This window comes from Phyllostomus hastatus, unplaced genomic scaffold (assembly GCF_019186645.2).
Source record: "Phyllostomus hastatus isolate PE091 unplaced genomic scaffold, TTU_PhHast_1.1 phas_contig_40, whole genome shotgun sequence".
NCBI lineage: Eukaryota > Metazoa > Chordata > Mammalia > Chiroptera > Phyllostomidae > Phyllostomus > Phyllostomus hastatus.
The window spans coordinates 73257497-73282019 of NW_025333872.1; the positions used below are offsets into that span (position 1 = coordinate 73257497).

The 24523-nt window shown below is 39.3% G+C and overlaps 1 protein-coding gene and 1 pseudogene across 3 annotated transcripts in view; one reads left to right on the plus strand and one right to left on the minus strand.

Moving 5' to 3' along the window:
• The window catches only part of ARHGAP18 (Rho GTPase activating protein 18), a 123453-nt gene that overhangs the window by 50991 nt on the left and 47939 nt on the right, over positions 1–24523 (minus strand). For 2 of the 3 annotated variants that reach the window (XM_045843660.1, XM_045843658.1), the window contains exons 2-4: positions 8631–8824; positions 5515–5750; positions 1907–1970 (exon numbers count right to left, since the gene is read on the minus strand). In XM_045843660.1, the coding sequence (XP_045699616.1) occupies positions 1907–1970; positions 5515–5750; positions 8631–8824 (494 nt within the window). Of the gene's footprint in view, positions 1–1906; positions 1971–5514; positions 5751–8630; positions 8825–12234; positions 12339–24523 lie in introns of those variants that run through there. The other variant, XM_045843659.1, reaches the window with a different exon arrangement.
• LOC123821426 lies at positions 15091–17122 on the plus strand (annotated as a pseudogene).

Here is a 24523-nt window from a genome sequence, read left to right on the forward strand (position 1 = left end):
TCTCTTGACGACCTAGCTCTCTAGCAGGCCAGCACTAGGCTTTCTGGTTCACTTACCATTTCACTATTTGCTTGTATGTAGACTTGGAAACACCTACTAATTTCATCCTGATAAAAAACATGCAACTAAAGAAACCTCTGCAGAATAGTAGAAGCAAGTGCTTCTATAGATATAAATTTATAGACACGTATACAATTACATATATACACAGATGTGTAGGAGAGTTCTCAGAAAAGTATGGAAGAATGAAAAAATACATATACCAGATGCTCCAAGACACCAAAATGCTCTATATAATCTTGGACTAACTCCTAATTTTTATAGGACATTTGCGTACCCTTCCCAGTTCTCCACAGTCTACCTGATCCCTCCTGCCCAACTATTTCCAATCAAAACACAACAATACTAATGGCTTGGACCCTCCAGGCACCAAGTCTTAAGAACATAAACAAAAAAACAAGTCCCCGAGTTAGAGTCCCAAAGACCACCTTTATTTATAGTTTTTAAGCAGCAACACATTAAAAAATAAATTTTTAACCTTAAGTCTATTACTTTGAGAATGCTTTTCCTTTTTGTAAATAAATGAAACAGCTATAGATTCTTTCTTGGTAAGTACTAATGAAGTCTTAATATTTCTTTTCATCCATGCCCTGAATTTCTAATCCATTTCTCAGGTAACAGATACAGAAGAGGAAAAGTATGTCATGTAAAGGAGAATTATAATCAATTGTCCAAAACATCTTAAGTATTCTTTAAAGTTTTTCTAAATTTTCTGAAAAGTAATTCACTTATAAATTAAGACCTTATGATTTGAGCACAAGGCCTCAAATTCACTGGCTCCACTTACAGCTCTATGGCCTTCGGAAAGCAACTTCACCAGTTCTCTCAACTGTAAAATACGTTAAGAACAATACCTTCCATATAGGGTTCTTGAGTATATTTAATTAGGTGAACATCTCCACATAGTACCTGCACATGGTAAGCATTCGGGAAAAGTGACTATGTATAAAGATGTTAGAACAGATACACAAATATAAAACAATTAACATCATTATCATCAAAGGCTCAGTATAGGAGGTGTGTCCAGAAAAAATCCAACCACTGTTAATATAACAAGAATAGTCTGCCCCACACTGATGTAACCTGGCAGCCAAGGAGAGTGCACTGGAACGTACATGTGTGAACAATGATGACATCACTATACTAGTCAGTGGGGGTGACAGACTCTGTTCAGTGAACATGTGTACTCTGTGGCTGTTGCATTCAAAACGAGTGAGCGAGTAGATCAATGAATCTGCATCAAATTTTGCATTTAGGCTCAAACATTCCTCCATGGAAACTATTTGGATCATTCAGAAGGCCACAGCTGTGGGCAACTGGTGGTTGGCAGCTTCATCATAACATGCCCACTCATGCATCATGTCTCATGCAGAGTTTTTTGGTGAAACATCAAATCACTCAGGTAACTCAGTCCTCTACAGCCCAGATTTGGTACCCTGAGACTTCTGTCTTTTCCCAAAAGTAAAATCACCTTTGAAAAGGAAGAGATTTCAGACCTTCAGTGAGATTCAGGAAAATACGACGGGGCAGCTGATGGCAATTGAGAGAACTGTGTGAGGTCCCAAAGTACCTACTTTGAAGGGGACTGAGGCATCATTGCCCTATGTACAGTGTTTCTTGTACCTCTTATCTTCTTCAATAAATGTCTCCATTTTTCATAGTACATGGCTGGATATTTCATGGACAGATCTCAGATGCTCAGCCCTCTGTAATTATCTACTTGGGTACTTTATATTACTATTTTAGTGTCATTTTCTTGCTAGAATTGAAAGTGAATGTTTTAAAAGGCTGTATCTATTTGTCATACTAATAAACAGAAGAATACAAGAGAACAGGTCCAACATACCATCTTTTCCTTGGTATTTGTTTTCATTTGTTCTGACTGACTGCGATTCAGTGCCATCTGGAGCCTAAAGATAGAAAATGGGCCATTTAGTCATCTCCAACACACAACCAGAAGAACAGAATTATGAGTAATTCCATTACTAACCTTTAGAATGTAAGAAATGTATTCAGAATTATAGTGATCACAGGGGAAAATGTACTATGCTTGTAATCAACAAATATTTGATTACTCACAACTCAATAGACACAATACTAAGCAGCATGGGGAATAGGAAAAATGTCGAGAGTGTCCCTGCTACAAAGGGTGCCGCTACTTAGCTGAGGGGAAAAGACAAACATATCAAAGAGCTAGCAATATCCATCAATAGATAAGTAAATAAACAAGATGATATATCCACACAATGGGATATTATCTGGCAATAAAAAGATACTGATAGATGTACTACAACATGGATGAACCTTGAAAACATCATTTCCCATGAAATGTCTAGAAAAGGCAAACCATAAAGACAGAAAACAGATTAGTGGTTGTCTAGGGGGTAAAGAGGAAAATATAGGGAATGACTGCCAATGGGTATAGGCTTTCTCTTGAGAATGATGAAAGTGTACTAACATTGATTGTGGTGATGGTTGCAAATATGTGAATACTCTAAAAAGTCACTGAATCATAGGCTTTAAATGGGTGAATTGGATAGTATGTGACTTACATCTCCATAGGGCTATTATAAAACAAAACTACAAGGTAAGATGTAGCTAATAAAATAGAAATCTTCAAAATTTTTTTAAAAGCTAGTGATAAATGTGAGATCAACTAAAACTAAATTAGCAAACAGTTCTTAAGAGCACAGACAGGCAAGGGAGCTCCTTTGTCAAGGGGTCAAAACAGTGACATTTGGGGAATGCTACCCTCCGAGGGATTACGGACTCAGTAAAACACATTGACTCTCCTCACCAGTAAGTGTACTGGCCAGGCAGTACTTCCTCCTCTCCAAGTCAGGCTTCAGGAGGTACTCAATAATCAGGAAGGGAAAATCGGTCACACACAGACATCTAACTGAATGAATTATTTTTTAAATATCATTCGATTGGATTTTCATCTTTACACAAAAGAAGGGTGGCCTTTGTAGTTGTCCTCACCATACACTTCACCTTGAATTGTGAGCCAAGAAGGACTCCTCCCTCTCTGCAGTCTAAGAAGAGGCTAGAAAAGCATAGGGTCAGGTACACAGAGACCATTACTGTACTGCTCAGAGACTGACGGCAGCCGGGACAGTGTATGGTGACTACCAAATGGCAGGTGTGATATGGGGATCGTGGCACTACTTCAATCCCCCACAGGACTGAGCAATACCACCCTCCTTCCTCTGCCCACAAGCCCACGGGAGGTTAGCCCTGTATAGCACAACGAACACAGCGAGTGATTCTAATCTTACACATGAACACATATTTTAGAGCATGTGGTTGGAAGTGTTTCCCTTAGCAATTGAAGTTGACAGTGCAGATGGTACTCATTTCTGTATTATATTTCCTAGTGTCAGCAAGGGCTTCATGAGGAAGCACATGAAATGGAAGAGATGAACATGTACTTGTCTGAGAATGGGAGAACTGCAGGTGAAGATGGCTGGCTCACATTTGCCAGAGTGAGGGAGGGATGGAGGGGTGGCTCTAACGGGTGGCAGTGTTTCAATTAAAGGCATGCAGTGTACGCAGATCCACATTATTTTAAATTACTTGTGCTATTTCTTTTTTCATGACTCTACCCAATGATACAACCCACCAATTGCCTTGGCCTGAAACCATGTAGTTTAGGCATTATCAGGGGTCTCCTGAAAAATCCTGCTTCTAGCACCGAGTAGCAGCATCCTCTTGGAAACTGGCTTCAGTCCCATGGTATGTGTTGATACTTTCCTTGGTCTCAGTTCTCTGCCCCTCCCCACTTTTACTTCCTCTTACCTCCTTTAGTTGGGAAGGAAATGTCACAATATACATTTCCTTACCATTTATTTTTCTAGCAGCTGGACACTTAGTACAGTCCTTCCATTCCAGGGGATGTACCAAATAACCACTGGGTGGTAAGCAAGAGACTTGCCTGGAACCATCCAGTGACCCCAAACTGTAAAGTAGACTGGATTTGATCCACAATCGACCACGCAAATGGAGCAGAAATCTGCAGCTAATCAGGATTTCTTAGAAGAATGAAATGTCTACAAAAAGCAAAAAACCTCTACGTGACAGAAAGATACCTCAAAAACAAGTCCTCTCGTTACTTCAATTCTGTAAAGAGCCATGAAACATTTGTTATTTTTACTTACAGTGTGACTAGAGTCTCAAAGACTACTCAATATCAGAATCATGTATGAAAACCCAAATACAGCAGGATGCGTAGTGGTTAAAAGCTCATAATAGAGACAAACAAATTTGGGTTTCCTATCTACAGAACACTGAGCCACTTACTTAAAGACTATGAGCCTCAGCCAAAGGATGAAAATGGTAATACTTCACTCAAAAGACAGCCATGGGGATTAAAGGAAATAAGGCAAGGAACATAGTTAGCACAGTAAGTGTTCAGTGGTGGCAACTATCATTACTACTACTATCGTTGCCATCATTGTTCAAAATCCCTTTTGTTTGCTCTCATTCCAACCACCCTACTGGGTTTTCTAGGCAAGAGCTGTTCAGTGTCATCTGAAAACAGGCCGGAATAGAAATCATCTTTAACCCCAACACCATTTAGTTCAGTTCTCTTTGTGTTTGTTTCTTTGTTTCTTTGTTGTTGTTGTTTTGTTTTTTGGTAGTAAGATTTTCCAGATGAAAGAGCAATGATATTTATATTTTGTGCAAGCTCCTTATGTCCTCATGCACCAGTAATACACAGCCCACCAGCTGGCTGTTTTGAGGAGTACTGTTCTAGGCAGTGTAGGTCCTTTGCTTTACCATGTCTTCCCTGACATCTTTTCATTCATGAGTCCCATAGCTTCGACCAGACTCCAACAGCTTCCACTAATAAATTAATCATCCTGACAAATATTTAATCAAACCTTCCATGTGCTAAGCAGCATGCTAAAAGCTAGACACAGAAGGGAAGTTACTTCATGTTTCAGGGTCCCTGCTTTGTGATTAGGCTGCACTGAGCTCCCTCCCACCTCACTTCCAATCACCCTCAAATGAGTCTAGGAAAAAGCAAATATCCCTCCAAGAGTTAACAGATAAGGAAGAATCCCCTACCTCCTACTTTTCTGTAAGTAACAATTGGTAGTCACATTGTTGGGGGTGGGGTGAGGTACAGGGCCACTCCTGGTGCTCCGAGGACACCTCGCACAAGGATTATCTCTCTGAATTGCAACTTGTTTAATTTTCTGCACCATCAGCATTGACTTCTAGAAGGACAGGGATTGAGTCTCTCTAGATCCCTGCCAGCACAGAGCTTCAGTGCCTGCCATGCAATGTGCTCATTATATTTTTCGTGATTTAAATAACCTGGATCAGTCTAGTTAATCCTAAGCAATTATTCATTTGCTTTAGCATGAAAGAAAGAGAAAGAAAGAAAGAAAGAAAGAAAGAAAGAAAGAAAGAAAGAAAGAAAGAAAGAAAGAAAGAAAGAAAACCTACTTTTTCTTTTGACTCTGTCTGTTGAGCAAATATGTCTCTGACGTCGGGAATGTGGTACTGTTTGTTTTTTTTCCTCAAGGTCTGGGAGACGGTCTCTACCCGTTTCTGAACAGCTGCTGCCTGGGTCCGGGTTAATGTTGATAAAAACACCATGCTATCTTGGGGGTCTCCAGCAGACTCTCCAAAGAGATTAGACAAACCAGCCTCCTTAAGCCACTCTTCTTCCAACTCGCCCTCTGAGACAGTAGAGAAAAATGGTATATAAGATCACACAATATGAGAACTTGCACATTTTTAAGCTTTTAAAATACTCTTACTGAAACTCTTATATTGCAACCAAACCACAGTGCTCAGAATCATTATCTGAAACTTGGACAACTGCCATAAATTCCAGCTACAGAGATATCAAATTGTAGATCCATTTCATACATACTCAATTAAAAAATTTAAATGACTTCACATGTAATTAACCTCTTTAACTTCTCTGCAGATTAACTAAGAAGATAATACTGTTCCCTTTCCAGAGATGAGCTAGCAATGAAAATATAACTTATCTGCATCAAGTTATAGAAGGAAGTCAATTCTGGAGATATTCATTAAAGCTCTGTTTCTTGGCTTAAATTCCATGTCCCTGAGTTCAACACTAATTGATGGAAAGGTTTGTTTTTACTGTTCACTGTCCCTGATGGGGAGTGTGACAAAGAAGCAGAGAGCATCTGAACATTAGGAATTAATCAATTTCAAATTAATTTTTTTAATTCCCCTAGTCAGCACATCAGACTTATGCATATCTTTTTACAAATTAAAAAACACCACTATTTCAAGCAAAAAAAAGTATCTTATTATTATAGGCAACAAATTATATAACTAGATATATTTAAAACACTAAAAGCAGAGATGTAAATGGTAAAGCGAATACTGTTGGAGCTCTAATAAGAAATACAGAAAAACAGAAAAGTAACTAGAATAGATTCACACCAAGCACCAAGTTCATAGAGGAAAGTGAAAGACCAGTTACTTGGGACACAAAAGACCTGCATCCATATCCCATTTCTGCACCCTGAGAGCCACGTCACTTTGGATAAGTCACTTGACCACAAGCTGACTTTGTTTGCTCATCTGTAACCTGCAGCACAGCTGTCCCGGCTGCCTCATGACGGAAAGCGAGAATGTTACAGGGGAGGAGCCGGCAGGGCTCCGTTACAGCCTGCGTCACGTGGTGCAGGACTGACTGGTTCTGCCTGTCTATCCTTCTATATAAACTCCCGGAGGGTAGAAATCAAGTATTAATAACCTTGGCTTCAAGAAACACAATGTACTGCCAGACATTCTGCATGCCAGGGAACAAAAACTGTTTACTACTGACATCAAGTCAGCCATTATTGCTAATGCTCTTAAGGTAGAACTCAGTAAAGTGCATAAAACCAAACTGCCAGGAAAAAAAGCAGGTGAAGTAAACAATGTTACAATATTTAATCATTTGTTCCATTAAAAGTAGCAGTAAAACTCGATTTACAGTCAAAGAAAAGTCATGGACATGTAAAAACATTTCCAATTCTTCTTGATAATCACATAATGAACAACAGTCTATGAATTCATTTTAATCTTGGAAAATTATGAAATAGCTAATGACACATAGCTATGCGTCAGGCCCGAATGCTGTCTCCTGTAGCATGTTTTCTCCTCCCTCAGCAGATCACGGGTACACTGCGTCCACCTTCCAGCGATGAGGCAGAACTGTGGAGATACTGTTATCACAAACAAGCCTGACTCTGCTGGTGAAGTGAGAACAAAGCGAGACTACAATGAGAGTAAACCCCAAAGAAAGAACAAATGGATTATAATTTTCTTCTACAAAAGTAAGAAATGTTAAATTAAGAAAAACCTCCAACTTTTTAAAGTATTATTGGTAAATTTTTCAAGCAACATTATAGCAAAGGACAAAAGCCCTTTTAGGTGGGTTTTGCTGCTAAAACATCTCAATGCTAAGTTATATAATTCAGAAATCTATTGGAAAGGAGATCACTATTAGTGGATCATAAGGCACTGAATATGGGTGGCTCCTATTGTTTTGGGATATATATTAACTTATATATCAAAGACATACTTACAAACTTAGGACTGGCCCAAGGCATCAAAAGAAAACCATATAAAAGATGCCAAAATTGGCCATCAAAACTTGATGACTGCTTGACTTTAAAAGATTAAAAGAAACAGTATGACATTTAAGGGTAGGGAGGGAGAAAAGTTTTACATTTTTCTTCCAGGATATCAAGTGTAGTAGTGGAGACTGTGGGAAATACAGCTGGAAAGAGACTTGAGAAAAAATATGGACCAAACACAAGGAAGAAACAAATATAGAGGCTGAAAAATAATGCTAATTCCATCTTTCCACTGTTCAGATCTATACACTTAGGTAAGCTGGCTAAACCTTAGCAATGCATCCAATCCGGGGTACTATACTTTGAAAGATATGAGGAACCAGGACTGGGATAGTTCGGAAAATCACCTACAAGGAATGGTTCATGTGAATATTTTTCTCTTCCAGAAAGGACTTGCTGAGCAACAGAATAACTACCTTCGAACATATGAAATGCTATCAGGTAAAAATAGAACAGATTCGTTCTGCTCTTCCAAAAAGCAAAACTACAGCATGTGAGTCAAAGGGGATACAGCAGATTGTAATCAATAAAACATATAGAACATCAAAACAACTGGAGCTGACTGGCCAGCAGAGAAACAGTATCACTGCAAAGCTGTGAGCTTATTTGGCTAGGCTACCACAGCAAGAATTCAAAGAGATGTTAGATGATTTCAAAATATCAAGTCTAATGTTAAAATTCTATGATACAGTGCACTTAGCCAACAAGCCTGTAGCCACATAAGCCTAAAGGAATTTACTTGTGCCACTTGTACTTGGCAGCCGCATTCATAAATCTGCCACAAACCGTAATTTTCAAGTTGAAAGGTAAACTGCATTATGTTTTGGGGGGTTGCTCTATCTTTAATTTTTTATTGCTGTTCTCCTCTTCTTTTCCATGTATTCATCTCCCATAAATATATATACAAACCAAAAAGCAAAAGGAAAAGAAAAAAAATGTCTAACTAGTGATTACCATCAGGTTCTTTGACAACCACAACCTCTTGATCTTGTCTGTTCTCACTAGATTTCTTGATATTTTCCACTTCAGTCCAGTAGTCCTCCATATGTAGTTCATCCACAGAATCCTGGGAACTTGAGCGATCAAATGGAGGCTTCTCTTTTGCTTTGGTGATTTCTTGGTTCATAGTGTACTGGCCACATCTACGACTATAAATTAAAAAAAAAAAAACATGGTTCATTTTATTACATAAGGAAGTAGCACAATTTCAAAGTATCCAGCACTGAGCTAAAAAAATCTGGGAACTCCTTAAATTCTCCCTAACAAAACTGGAGGTACATATTTGAAACTATTTACCTTGAGATGCTACTAGTTACAATATTCTTGTAGAAGGAACAGTTTTATTCTTTACCGCCCCCCACCCAAGAAAAAGAAGTACGGTGAAGCACCAATAGCAGTGTGAGAAATAATTTTTCCATTTCCATTTCACTTAAATTATTTGACTTCTTTAAGCCTAAAATTTTGTTCCTATAAAACAACAGACCAAATGTTGATTAGAGGCTACTAGTTAATTAAATTAGGATTGCAGTTTTATGCAATATTTTATATATATCATTTATATCTGTAAACCAAACTCAGCCAACCTTTATATAGCAAATACTTGTAATCAATAAGTTAAGGAGTTTTTGAATTTAAATTTTATTCTTGAAACCAAAACATAAATAGAAGAATGATATTTTAAATTCACTGTTACATTTTACTATAGAAAGCAACGTCTAATCTTTACTTATAAATTATGCATTAACATGTATTTTTAAAAGTGATAAAACTTCACTTATTGGAAAAATGCATTCATTGGTGATTCTGAATAAATATCTAGGATTACCTCTTAAACATTTATCTCAAATATCACCTATGAAGAAAAGGATAAATTGAATAAATGAAGGCATTTTTATGGCTTCAAGTTAACTATATTTTTTCGGTATAAGTCACATCTTGCCTTCTACTGAAATTGAATTAAAGGGCTTTATAATAAAAACCCACACACATTAGAAATATTAAATTCTTGTTTCATATCACTTACACTGAGATAGAGGGACAAAGCCTAATTACTTAAAAGATGAAAATTATGAGTTATGGTGCTTTCCCTTTATATTTAAGAATTTTTTAAAAAAAATATAATTTGAGTGGGAACAATAATTGAACTATTGTTTTGTTATCCTAATTTCATGCTGCTCTTTTATCTCCCAAAAAGATATTAGGAAGTAATACTTTGCTAGGTTGGTTTTACTTACTGCACATAGAGAAATAAAAAGAAATACAATAAAACAAAATTCTTTAATAGCATGTGAAGATTTCCACATTTAAACTGGCCTTTCCTATAATTACTTACAATAGTCAGATTTAATGTCACCTAAGGGGAAGGGCCACTGCACTCTAGTCAACACTACACAGCAGTTAACTTTCAACGGTCTCTTAGCAAAAGTCAAAGAACTTAATTCCCTATTGCCACAAATAATTGCAATCTAACTGACTGCTAAACTGTAATATGCTAATAGGCTAGTTTTATTCCTTTAAGGATGGTTCTCTCTGCCTTGATTATGCACTTTATTAGTGCTGGTTGCATTAATGAGTGAACAACGGCTAGGATCTCTCCTCAAAAGCATCGGTGGAGTGGTGATGGATGGGTGTCAGGACAAGGGCCAACAGGAAGAAGTCCAGGCCTGTTTGTGTGATCTCTTTCCTCCGGTCTCCATTGTGCATTGTTTGCCTCCCCCATCCCCTAATTCAAGGGGCACTTCCTCCCTCCCTGCCCCAACTGTCCTGTTTACATCCCTGTATCCCAGCCTGGTCCCCTTCTCTCGCTTCCATGAAGTCACTGTCCCCATTTGAGAGTTTACACTCCTGCTTCTTAAATTAAATTGTGAAGGATACAGAATAGGCGGGAGGATGTTAAAAACAGGATAGGATATGCATGCCCATGGACAGGAACTAAGGGGGGTATTGCCAGAGGGAATCAGGGGTACCAGGTGGAGGGGGCAAAGGGGGAAAAGTTGGGACAACTGCAAAAATATATTTTTAAAAAAAGTGAATGAGAAAGTTCTCTCTCTCTTCAAAACAAAGTGTATTATTATTTTTTGTTTTTTGTTTTTTCAATTTCTGTGATCAGCAGCTCGACTTCCCCGTGAGCCATATTCCTTAATTCTGCTCTGCCAGGGTGGCTAAGGTAATTTACAGAATGTCTCCAGATTCAGATGGATTTACCTCATGTCCATTATACAGAGACCTCACCCTTGTTTTTGTTTTGTCTCATTGTAATGTAAGATTGTTTACCTTCTTCCTGTCTTCTACAACCCTCAGCCCACGGGAGGCCACAACAAGTACTGTGGGATGTGTAAATTATTATGACTAGTGCCAGAGTTTGGTTTATCTGCTCACAGGAAAGAGGTGCAGTTGAACCTGAAGTACATGAAGTCTTTCACTCCTAAAAGAGTCTGTTTATTCTGGCAAGAACTTTCCAGTAAATTTCCATTAAGACAACACATGCAAAAAAAATGCAAGGGCATTGAACAACAGCATTGTTACATAAAAACAACTTCTCTATCGAGCCCTGCTTTCAGAACATACACAAAGCAAAGATTCAATAATCAGTTGTGCTGATGAATCCACTCAATATTTGGCCTTTACTTTTATTTATTTATTAGTTAATTTTTGTTGGCCACTCCAAGACTCCTTCCATCACCATTTATCCTCCCACCCCCTCCTCTAACTCCCCCCACCTCCCCCTCCCCCTTGCCCACATTCACCACACTGTTGTCCGTGAATATTTGGACTTTAATAAGATTCAAAAGCTGAATAGGTTTGTTTTGACAACCTGAAACAGATACTGAGTCATGGACAGATGGATTTTTTTTTTTTGATCACTGGTAAACGTTACAAGAAAACATTCTTTTTTTTAATATTAGAGGAAATGGACTGGAGAGGGGCAACCATTCAGTGATAAGACTACCCTCCTTGGTCAGCATGCCATGTAACCGAACATTCTTTTAAAAAATATATTTTATTTATTTTTTTAGAGAGGGGAAGGGAGGGAGAAAGAGACGGAGAGAAACATCAATGCGTGGTTACCTCTCACATACGCCCCTCACCAGGGATCTGGCCCACAACCCAGGCATGTGCCCTGACTGGGAATTGAACCAGGGACCCTTTGGTTCACAGGCCAGCGCTCAGTCCACTGAGCCACACCAGCCAGGGCTGAACATTCTTTAATTACAATTTATATCAATAAACATGTCATGTCACTTCTTTTATTCTCCGAATACATTCCACTTCTGAACCCCAGACAGGCAATGGCTAAAAGTCTGGCCCTTCTTAAAGCCGTCCTGGTAAGAGGCCAGTTAACCAGTTTCCTCTCTTCTGTGTTTAGAAGTATGTTATATGATACCATGTTCATTCTGCAAATTGGGTCCAAGAACATAAAGCAACATCTGCCACACATAACGAAGTGCAGAGCAGATACATTTTATATTTCCAGAAGATCTAAGCCAACACGTGGTGCTGAAATCGAAGAAACACAGTCTGTTCCATAGGCAACTACCAGTTCCCCACACTGACTTACTGGCAAACGACGGGTCTGCATTCTTTCTTCCTCCCTCCTCCAGAGTCCGAGGTGCTAATCCACTGCCACACTTCAAACACTCTCATTTCTCATCTTTTACAACTACAACGACAAAATGCAGCAAGAGCCTCTAAAAGAAGTTGCTTCCTAGCTAACTGCAGAAGTCACGATCCTATGCAACCTGCATTCCCACACATCACAGTGTGATTACTTTGCCCTTTTTTCATGGGCAAGAGCATCACCAGCAAAGCCTAACTTTACAGACCCTCATTCAAGAAATGTTCTTTCTTTTCCATCTTGCTAGCATAAGCCCATTATGCTGTGTTTATTTATTTTTTTAAGTGAGTCTTTGTTTCCCTATATTTTCCCCAGGATATTTTCTGTGCTATTTTTCACCTGATCAGTGAATTTCAAATGAACTGGTATTATTCATGGTCTTAGTAGTGCCTGTTATTTATTTTGTCATAGAGAATAGTAAACTGGTCTGCCTCACAAAGAGGTGGAGGCTGCAACAGATTACGCTGAGCCCCACTGGAAGAAAACAAGCTGACTGAACAGTCATCCTAGTACCAATGCAATCGGCAAAATGACATGCAGACGCGGGGCCACAGTACCAAATGGTTCCAGCTCTGTTTATGATAACCTCCATGACTTCAGAAAATTTCCTAACTTCCCTGATCCTAACTTTTTCCATCTATAAAATGGCCAGAGTACCAAAAGACTCGACTGTTTTGTTTTTTCAGTTATCAAGTGAGAATTTCTCCTGAAGTGCCTCATAGATAAGCATGGAGAGGGCACTCAAGTCAGTGTCAGTGCTAGCATCTGTATAACTCCAAACTACGCAGAACTCCCCCTCCCATGGTTTCATAAGGTCACCTTTGCCCTCCTCAAAGCTTCAGACATGTATTTATCCTCTAGGGCAGCCGTTCTTAAACCTTTCGGTCTCGGGACTGCTTCACACACTTCAAAAATTTAAAGTACCCCCAAAGAGCTTTTGTTTATCGAGTCTCTATTTATTGACCTGTATACCATTAGATATTAAAATGGAAAAAATTAACTACTAGTTTAATAACAATAAACATCTTAATATAAATAACATTTTTTGAGGAAAAATCTATGTTTTACATTCCAAAAAAATATAGTGAGATGAGTAGGATTGTTTCACATTTCTGAAACTGTCTTTAATGCCTGGTTTAATAGAAGACATCTGGATTCTCACATCTGCTTCTGCATTCAATCTCTTGCCATATTGCATGTCATGTAGCCTCTGGAAAACTCCACTGTATTCTCATGAGAGAATGAGAGTGTAAAAGGCCAATAATGCCTTGGTGTTATTATGAAAATAGTTTTGATCGCTAGACCTCTGAAAGGGTCTTGAGACCCCCAGTTGTTCCTGGACCACATTTTGAAAACCGCTGCTCTAGGATTTCTCAAAAACAATACCTAATGGATCTCAAAAAGCACTTTTTAATTCTGTGGGCAACAGTCCAGAAAGCCTTACTGAAAGGAACAGACATGTTTTCCTACTGACTCTTGACCTACTTCTTTGTTTATTTTAGTTTAGTTTTACAGCCTTTCATCAAAGCTGGGACTTACTCCAATTATATATCCATAGATAATTTATACTACAGTGAAAAGGAATAAAAACGTCAGTTAAAGCCCCTGCCATGCTAACGTCTTTCATCATTTGCTTTTATCTGTCCAGTATAAGAGGAAGAAGCCCTCTCTAAGCTTCCCCTTTTGGCCAGTGCATCTGAAAGTGTGTGTTTTCCTTAATGCTGCTCAGTCGTCCATATCTCTTCCTACAACTGTCTCAGGGCAGACTTATTTGGAACTAGAGAATTTCTTTGAACTGTCCGGTCCAATCTCTACTTTTTGAATGTACCTACCCTATCAGGAGTCTTGTTACTGCACTTCCTATTCAGTCTCCTGGTTCTGTCCCTTCCAGGGTATTTCTGTGGCCCAAAGTCTGCTTCCTTGAAGTCTTTTGATGCTAGGATTCTTCTTTGTTTGTTGGTTTGTTTGTTTTCTTACAAGATCTTTTCCTAAAGAGGTACACTTTCTTTCATGCTCCTTATCCTACATGTATTTCCAAAGCAGGAAAAGAAGTGACTGGGTTGGGAGATAAAGACCAAAAATAAAGGTTTATTTTTATTTTATGTTGTTTTCTTTTTAATATTGAAAAGAAGTTCTTACTCAGATTAGATTTATCATCAGCCATAATGACCAAGTATATTTTAGATAAAGTCTTATCTGTTGATGTGTACACTTTAAAATGATATTGGACCCTAGAGATTTAAACCCATCCCATCATTTTCTTGGTAAGATAATGAGGCCCCAGGGTTATATTTTCCCCAAAGTCATCCAGCAAAGTGATGGCAGATCCAAGATTACTGTTCTCATTTCCTCTTCAGTGGTCATCTTATTATACTAAACAGACAAGAAAGAGTGGAATTCACTTTTTTGTATCAAATGCTCCAATCTCTCTGGTCTGTGTTTCACATAAAAAAAAAAAAGGCGATCCTGTTAACAGTCTATAATTAGTGTTTTTGAATGACCACTGCACTTATCTAGAGAAAAATACATTGAACATCACACCATGCCTCTACAACGCACAGAAACCTTTTCCGATGCATTTTCTAAAATATGGTTCGTTCGCACTGGAGCATAACTTCAAATGTACCATTTTTTAAAAAACTGGTTTGAAGATGTCTAAAATTTGTTCTTAAAAATTCATTCTGCTTCTCCATCTACATTACCTCTATATTGGAAAAAAACATTGTGTATTTCTGACACGGAGCTTTTTCTCTTTCACTTTGGCAGTGACATTAAAAGAGTAATCACGGCCGTCAGGAGATGGCGCAGCTATTAATACTCTGTAATGGCCCCGTCCATCAGAACACACTGAATTTGAATGACTATGAAGAGCTGCAGCCTATGAATGACCCAAGTCATTTTTACCCCGTTGGAAGTGAATGCTTACTATTGTTTAGCTGAAAGCAGTAATTATGAGAAGTGGTACTGACAACCAGGAAGAAAGAACACTGACTGTGCCTGCAAGCAGTGAGAAGGTGATTAGAAAGCAACCACACTGGCCCCTCCTCAGACCCAGGCGACCGACCCACTGCCTTTGCAAAGCAGGGAAAGGATTCCTCATCTCTTCTATGCCACCCAAGTGCTACAGTTTAAAAGATACAATGTTGATTTTCATACTTCAAGGAAACTTACTGTTACTTTTTGCGTATATTATCCCTTTCATTTGGAGGGAACAATAAAATTTCCCAATTGGTTTGTTCACCTTTCTTTTCCTTTAAAAATAAAAGTCACTTTACATCTGTATAGCACTTGGTCTTTCAAAGTGGCCACTCAACTTTGCCACACAGCAAATCAGTGAGCAAATGAACTATCCTCTTAGAAACACAACATTGCCTCAGTGACACTGAGAGACCATTAGGGACCCTGGGGAGAGAGAGCTTTGAAAACCTGGCATTATTCCTTTTACAGGAAACCATGGCAAAACCAATTTGTATGAGAACATCAGCAAAAGAATAGGGATATAGGCAGGGAGCACCACCTGAGTCCAGTAACAAAAAAAGAAGGGAAAGCACCAGACGGAAAGACATGTGGGAAGGCCCAGAGGTGGTCAAGTCAAGTTGGAAACACTCTCTTCCCATTTAAGTGTGGGCGCAGGGCACAGAAAGGGGAACTTAGGGGCTATCTCTGGCCACCAGACATAGGTCTTTCCTACTTCAGAGCTCTAGTTCTGGGTAAAAGTGAGATCCTCTTTGTTCCCCAAATCTCTCTCAGGAGGTAGTTCTTCCTCCTCAGCTGGGGGAAAACAAGTAGCTAAGTGAGAGGCAGGGGATCTTAACATTAAAATCTTCTTCTAAGAAGAGGATGAAAGGATATGCAGTGGGGCTTTGACATACAATATCAAGATCTTGGAGCACTGGTTCAGCACAACAGACTGAGTGTGCTTATACATTTCAGTTATCTATCACCACTCCTTTCCGGCTTTTGCTGTGGGAGGAACCACCAGTAACAAAGTTTCCTGGGACACACTCTAGGAGGCGGTCTTGCACAGAAACTAGCATGAGCTCTAGTTTTTGGAGACAGTGGAGATGCATATCAGCTTGAAGATCTGTGAACCTAAGAAGGACAAACACTTCTTGGGCACCATCAGGTTTACATCCACTCCCTGCCCCCAAGTTCTCTGTGTTCGGAGGGACCAGCAGCACTGCGACAAGGCCAATGCCATGGATATCCTCCACATGGGCACTGAGGTGCTGAAGAAACTCAAGAATAAGAAACTGGGCCTTGGCTGGGTGGTTCAGTTGGTTGGAGCATTGCCCTGTGCTCCAAAACATTGCTGGTTCAATTCCCAGTCAGGGCACATGCCTAAACTCTAAGTTTGGTCAGGGTGGGTACCGGAGGCAATCAATCAATGTTTCTTTCTCACATCAATGTTTCTCTTCCTCTCTTTTATAGCAAAGAAAACATATCCTTGGGTGAGGATTTAAAAAAAGAAGAAACTGATCAAGACACTGGTCAAAAAGTAGGATGACTTTTTGACTTCGGAGTCTCTGACCAAACAGATCCCACAAAACCTGGGCCCAGGCCCAAATAAGGCTGGCAGGTTCTGGACCTTGCTGACCCGCAACAAGACCATGTGGCCAAAGTCATGGAATGAAACCTCTTGATCAAGTTCCAGAAGAGGGGGCTGTGTCTGGCAGTAGCTGTGAGCTGCATGAAGATGACAGATGATGAGCTGGTATACAACATCCACTTAGCCGTCAATTTCCTTGTGTCATTGCTCAAAGAGAACTGGCAGAATGTCCGGGCTGTATACATCAAGAACACCACAGGCAAGCCCCAGAGCCTGCACTAAGGCACAGTTTAATGAACCATGCTGCTACCATTAAAAAAAAAAATTTATCACCACAACTTGCATCCACCTGACACCTGCACCTGCAAGTTCATTTCCAAAACTCTTTCCATTTCTTGCTCTGCTTAGTGAGAGCGCTACCTAGAGATTAGATATAAGCAGTTAGTTTGCATTCTGAGCTTGAGCTCTCCAGCTAGACCTGTCTTCCAGCTGTCATTACTTAATTTCATAACTTGGTACCTTTCTCCATGGGGGATGGAATAAAGAAAGGCATTTCCTCCCTTCGTCAGTCTCTCCACAGCCCTCACCACATCCTGTGCTGAGATGCTCACACTTGTCTCTCTACACCTAAACTGTGTGTTCCTTGGGGCAAGTGTTTTTCATCAGGCATTCCTGGGTTCAGCAAACAGCTTGCCATTGTCCAATTAATTATTGCTACCTCCAGAACAACCACCTCTACTTAATTCCTAAGGTTTTTTTAAATTTAATTGCACAAAATTATAAATTAATAAGACAGGGCCATGAAAAGTAGACAGTAAAGAAATTAGTCATCAGGAAGCCCTAAAAGGTCATTAGTAAATAATTGTTCTATGCCTCTGTAACTCTTGGGTGTTTAGTTTGAAAGCAGACTTCTGTATGAGGGAGTGAAAACATACCAAAGAGGGGGCTGATTTCATATCAGACTGTTATCTAATATCAAGTCATAAACAAACACTGGCATACAGTGTGTTAAGATACATTCCCTGGTTCCAAGCTGTCAACTTAATCTCTAAAACAAATTTTAAACTATTTACTGGATACCAACTACCTATTGAGCAACTTATCTGAGATGTCAGTTCAGCCAAGCTATTCGAGCCTTTGTCAGGAGAGAGATTATACACGACACTAACACCAAGTATGGGGAAAATTTTCCAGTTCCTCACTCAACTAGTGGCCCAGACAACTCTCCAGCAGGCGCCTCTGGGTCATGACCTCTCCTTCAGATGGTCTCTAACACGATTCAGGCCCTGCTGTGGTGCACCATTCCTTCCTCAGTAAACTTTCACTTCCTCCCTGACCAACACTGCTCCCCCCTCACCGCCGCCTCACCCCCTGCTCACTCATTTCCACATATGGAGACCAACAATTTGAGGGGTACCTCTACAACCCATCCTAGGACCCCTCTCTCTCCCTGCTCTGTTTCTCACAGTCCTCCTGGGCTTGCCTGAAGCGCACTCACTCACTGGTCCATTATTAGGGTTGTTCTTCCCAGAGTTGGGGGCTGGCTTCCCCCCAACAGTTGTCTGTACCTGGTTCTTGTTTCACAGCAGTCACGGGGCTTTAAAGGTAGTTATCAGCACCCCAAATTTTCACCAACATTTTACCCATTTATCTTTAGTGCTCCTGACTAATCAAATTTTTTGCCTTTTCAGTTGCAAATCTGTGCTCCTCTGTTCTTTCTGAAGAATCAATAAAATTCTCAATACATCTGCTGTGGTGAAATGCAGAAAAGGATTCACTAACAAAGAACGAAAGTCTTCTCATCTTCTCTGATATTCTTGAATTTATCATTCAAAAGTCCTCTATCATTCCTTCTATGAGCTTGGAACATCATTATTACAGTTTACCAACCTATACACCTTAGACAATATTAATACAGATACATTTTCACCAGTGTGCAACTCTTTCACTTACTAAACGTAACAATATACATCAAGATCTGGAATCCAGGATAGATGTTTAACTGTTGGCCAGGAATTTCATTTGGGCTGAACACACATTGACAAATTACCATTTTTTGATACCCTCTCCCGTTTGTGAAGTAGGTTGCTATTGATTCTTAGTGCCTACCATCATATGGGCTCTAACAATATATTGGTCAATATCATACAAAAATATAAACTGATATTTTACCTTAACTTAGAATAGTATTGGATATACAACTGGTTTTACCTGTTTCCTATGGGCAAATTTTTTGTCCTTCCCCAAGACTTTTATATCCATATTAACACCAACATTGGACAAAAGGCAAAACTGGATTAAAAAAAAAAAACCTTTGAATAATCACTAAAGCTAAGTAAGTGGACATGTTATGGAAGAGATGGGGGCATTATTATTAAGTTCTTCTTAGTTGTTGTGATTACTTATTGCAATAAAGTAGAGAAATAATCTCACATCTCAGTGGGCCACAGAGGCATAAAACCAAACTTCCACCAGCCAGGCAAAGCAAGACCATAGAGAAACACTGGGACAAAATCATTATTTAAAGATGGAAAGATATCTGTGTTTACATTACACAATGAAAAAGGGAGAGGACATTTAAACATTATTCAAAGTAATGCTGGTGAATTGTCAGAGTAGAAGAGCTGGAAACAGCAACAACAGCTGCTTCACAGGAACAGCAAAGAGTAATTTTACTGATAGCTCCAAACGACCTTCCAATACCACAATGCTTCACTGATAAGTACTGAAGGCCAGGAAGCATTTTATAAGCCAGGTGCTAAAAGTCAGCTCTACTGAGAAGATGGAAGGGGTGGAGAAATAATTTCCAGCTAATCAAATAATTGAGTCAAGCTTGGGAACAATTCATCCATAATGTCTTCCTCTAAATGTCTTCAGCAAGCCAGTTACGAAGTAGAATATGTGAATATTACAGAACAATTTTGCCTTTTTAAATGTGATTATCTAAGGCTGCTTCTTTCTTAGTATGTTTTAGAATCTGAGCTGACCCAGCACAAGACAGATGGGAATGCAAGTAGCCTAAAAGATACATGAAACAGAAAAAACAAATGCTATTTCCAATTGTAAAATAGTACTTGGAGATGAGGACTTCAAGCTTCACATTTGAAGGAAAAAACAAAAAAAATGTAAAATCTCACAAAAACAAGTGGGTTTTTTTAAAAATCCTCACTAGAGGACATGCCTATTTATTTTACAGAATGAGAGGGAGGGAGGGAGAGAGAGAGAGAGAGAAACATCGATGTCAGAGAGAAACATCGCTCAGTTGCCTCTTGTATGCATCCCCACCGGAGATCAAACCTGCAGCCTAGGTGTGTGCACTGACTGGGAACAGAACCTGCAACCTTTTGGCATACAGGACAATGCTCAACTAACAAGTGTTTTCAGTAAAAGCCACTGAGCTTTCTGTTCAGAGGACAAGACCAGTGCTCAGAGGGCAGTGACCATGAGGCATGAGCAAGGATTATACAGAAAGAAATTAATGGAAACCTGCAGTGGGTGGGGAAAGGACATACAGAAGGTAAAGGGGAAAAAAGGGATTTTAATAAGAAAGCATAACTAATGCTATTCCTTAGCATTGCCACATACTCTAACACAGTTGTGGGCACACGGAGCACATGCAGTTCTGGGAGGATTCAATCTCCCAAACTGGCAGTTTCTGTAACTGTCCTAGTTTAATTCCTATCCTGGTCACCTTAGGAGCCCCTGAGTCTCAGGCTCACATGAGACTTAGGACAACCAAAATGCCATTCCATGTGGGAATTGAAACAAGCCCATCTCATAAAGGACTTTAGTCATTTGCATTTCAGCATTAATTCTGTAAAGTAAAATGCATACCTTTTATAAGAAATTTTTATGAAACTCTAGGTAATGCCAACAAATCTAATACAAGAATGTTAATTTCTCAATCCAGTAACTGAGTGAATAGAAGGTTTCACTGAAAAACAACCCATACATTCATTCATTAGCCTTCCTCATTACAGATATCAGTCAAAACTCCGTAAGTTTTGTTTTCAAAAATCAAATGGTTATGGCTTAGCAATCGAATTAAGCCCCATAACAAAGTCTACTTCTATTTCAAGCAATGAAGTGGACACTAGAAAGAACACTGACACAGGAGTGCAGTCAGGACTTCAGAGTTTTGAAGGAGTGATGCTATGGAGCTCGGGTTCTTGCTTGTTAATAATAAACATATAATTAAGTGGTGATTCATACATTCATTCAGTAAATACTGACTCCTCATTAATAGCAAGGTGCTATCCGTGTTGATGTCCAAGGTCCAGAGAAGGACAAGCCTTCACCTCTGATCCCTGAGAGTCCACATTCTGGCGGAATGAATCACGCAGGAAAATGACAATGCAGGGCAGCACGGGCTCCAGACTATGTGAGCGGTGCAGACCGCAGGTGCGGCGGTGCTCACTTCCACTTAAACAGAGGCCGACGCAGATGCCAGGGAGTGTAGCACATGTTTGTAGCACAGTGAGAGGAAGTTAAGAAGAGAGATTCCAGGCCCTTGCTATACCTCATTCTAATTGTATAAAGCTCTCTCCAGAGCCTACAATGTCTTCCTGTTATATGATTCACTTTCCTCTAATTTATGTCCATTTCCTCTGAGCAAATAAAGAATTAATCAGTGCCATTTTTACATCAACCCCTTTGCTGGAAAGGACATTAAGTCAGTCCTTTGCTATACCTTGAATTGTCCAGTGACTGTCCTTCCTTTTCTTTTTCCTCCTCTGTTTTACAAAGCGGTGTCTTAGAAATATACCCTATTAGTAAACATTCTTAATAGCATCTGAGTCATGAAGAACTACCTATAGATAATAGCATATTATCATTGTTTTGAAACTTTCCCTTTGGGCCTTTCTCAGATTAGCTCTTGCTCTGCAAGTGAACCGTCTAAGCCGATGTTGATTTTAAAAACAAGTACCAGTTTAGGCCCACGTGGGTGGTCCTTGGCACAGACATCAAAGCTAGAAACCTAATCATAAATATTTTTCCTTCCTCACTGAAGAAGTGAGCATTGCTATTGTTCCGCATGGTTCTGCTTTCTTTTTTAAAAAGCCTTTGCTGATCATTCACATTAATATTATGCTAATAAAAGTAAGGGGATGCTAACTAATTCAGCCTCTTCAGTAGTAACTAAGGATCAGAGAGACAGAGAAAGGGAAGAGGGGTAATTTACATATTTTCATGATTAGAGTAAATCGACATTTAAATACTTGTCACAATTTCTGAAGAATAACAATATATGTTGGGCCAGCCTGGGCAGAAGTAATTTCTCCAGTGGAACCATCTAAAACCCAAGTATTTCAAGAGACATTTTGCTTCAAAGTATGACTCTCAGATGACAAGGATGAACATTCAAACACAGGGCAGCGATCTGCATTGTAAATACATTTCAGTTCCCCTCTGCAAAAGGAATTCATTTACTGTTGAAGGCCATTCACTTTCACTTCTGAGTGCTTATTCCTTAAAAAACTTCCAAGTATTGCGAGAACAATAATTAAAAGAGGATCTTTCCATCTGCACTGCATTAGGCTGCAAGACAGCCCCTCCAGCAAAAATAGCTTTGCATAATTCATTGCATCATTTTAAACCCTAATCAGTGAATTGCAATAAGCTATGGAGTAAGCACACAGGAGGAAAGAAAGACTGACAGTTACTGGCTACCATCTAAGCATTCACCTAGCTCTCACTTTGGGCTGATCTCCGTGAATCATAGCACAGGTCCCCTCACCTTATCTCTAACAGGATCTTAATCACGCCTGCAGTGCTGCCATCATTCTCAGTGCATACTAATGTACCATGAAAGAGCATTTCTTAGGTTATTATCACCAGATAGTGCAGGAAAGAAAATTCCACTGGCAGACAGCAGAACTTGGGCTGTCGCCAGCTCTACTGTGCATTGTGTGAGCACAGCAGATACACTCACCCTACAAAAAGAAGGGTAATATCACAAGCCTCTTCGAATTCTAAAAATTATATAACTCCGACCTGTTCACACTAATTTTTCACCTATAAAGCCTTAACTTAACCTGCCACTTTACTTAAGTGTTGCATTTTTCAAAGGAGAAATGAAGGTGGGGTGGGGAAGGGCCTCTCTAGGTCCCTCACTTACCCCTCAACCATGGCAGCTTCACTTCAATTTGTTATTTGGAAATCCAATTAAGAATGCTCTGGAAAAGGATTCTATGACTACAGAAAAGTAGAAAAACAACTGCTTTAGGCACGTCACATTTAAATTTAAAAGTTCAAAGTTATAGAATCCATAGGCTTTACATATGAAAAATTAACTAAATAGGTGGTTTTCATGATGATATGCAATGATATGATTTTTGAACCAGCAGAAGCTGTGAGAAATTATGTGGGCAGTAGGGTTGGGGGTCATGGATTCAGTTTGATAGTTCAGTAAAAATCAATAGGATTGTCTCAGAAGGCACTACAACTTGAACTGGATGCAATTGTAGTACCTTCACATACATGATTTTATTTTCAAATCAATAAGTCATAGTAATTAAAAACTTCACCCAACTCATTAAATAATTGACAGACTCTTAAGACAATTGGGCAGTGGCAGGAAATCTTCCTGAGTTGTTTTGACTGTGACAGTAAATTGTCATTTTACAGCAGTGCTATCCAATTAAAATAAAGACGATCCTCCCAAATGCGGGGGAAAAAAAAAACAACCCACTGAATAGGAGAACATATTTGTTGAAATATCTGATAAGAGGTTCACATCCAGAATTTATAAAGAACTTACAAAACTCAACACCAAAAAATCAAATAATCCAATTAAAAAATGGGCAAAGGATCCGAATAGACATTTCTGCAAGGAGGGCATACTGATAACCAATAGACATATAAACAGATACTCAATGCCACTAATCATCAGACAAATGCAAATTAAATCCACAATGAGATAACACCTTACTCCTGTCAGGATGGCCTGTCAGAATGGCTATCATTAATAAATCAACAAACAACAAGTGTTGGAGAGAATGTAGAGAAAACACAACCCTTTGGCATGTTGGGGGGAATATGGGTTCATGTAGCAACTGTGGAAAACAGTATGGAGTTACCTCAGAGAATTAAAAATGGAACTGTCTTATGACCCAGCAATTCCACTTCTGGGACTTTAACTGAAGAAACCTGAAACACTATGCAAAAGAGTATATGCACCCCTATGTTCACTGCAGTGTTATTTACAGCAGCCAAGGTTTGGAAGCAGCCCAGGTGTCCATCAGTAGATGAGTGGGTAAAAAAGCTGTGGTACATTGACACAATGGAATACTACTTGGCTGTGAAAAAAGAAGGGAATCTTACCCTTTGTGACAGTGTGGATAGACCTGGAGATCATTATGCTAAGGAAAATAAGCCAATCAGAGAAAGACAAAAACAACATGATTTCACTCATATGTGGAATCTAATGAAGAAACTGACTCATAGAAAGAGAACAGACTGACAGCTGTCAGAGGGGATGGTGGGTTGTGGGACTGGGTGAAAATGGTGAAGAGATTTAGGAGAAAAGAAATATAAAAACATAGACACAGATAATAGTATGGCAATTACCAGGGGGAATGGGTGGTAGAGGGAGGTAAAAGATTGTATGAGGGAATAAATGGTAATGGGAGATTTGACTCGGGGTGGTGAACACGCAATACAATATACAGATAATATATTAAA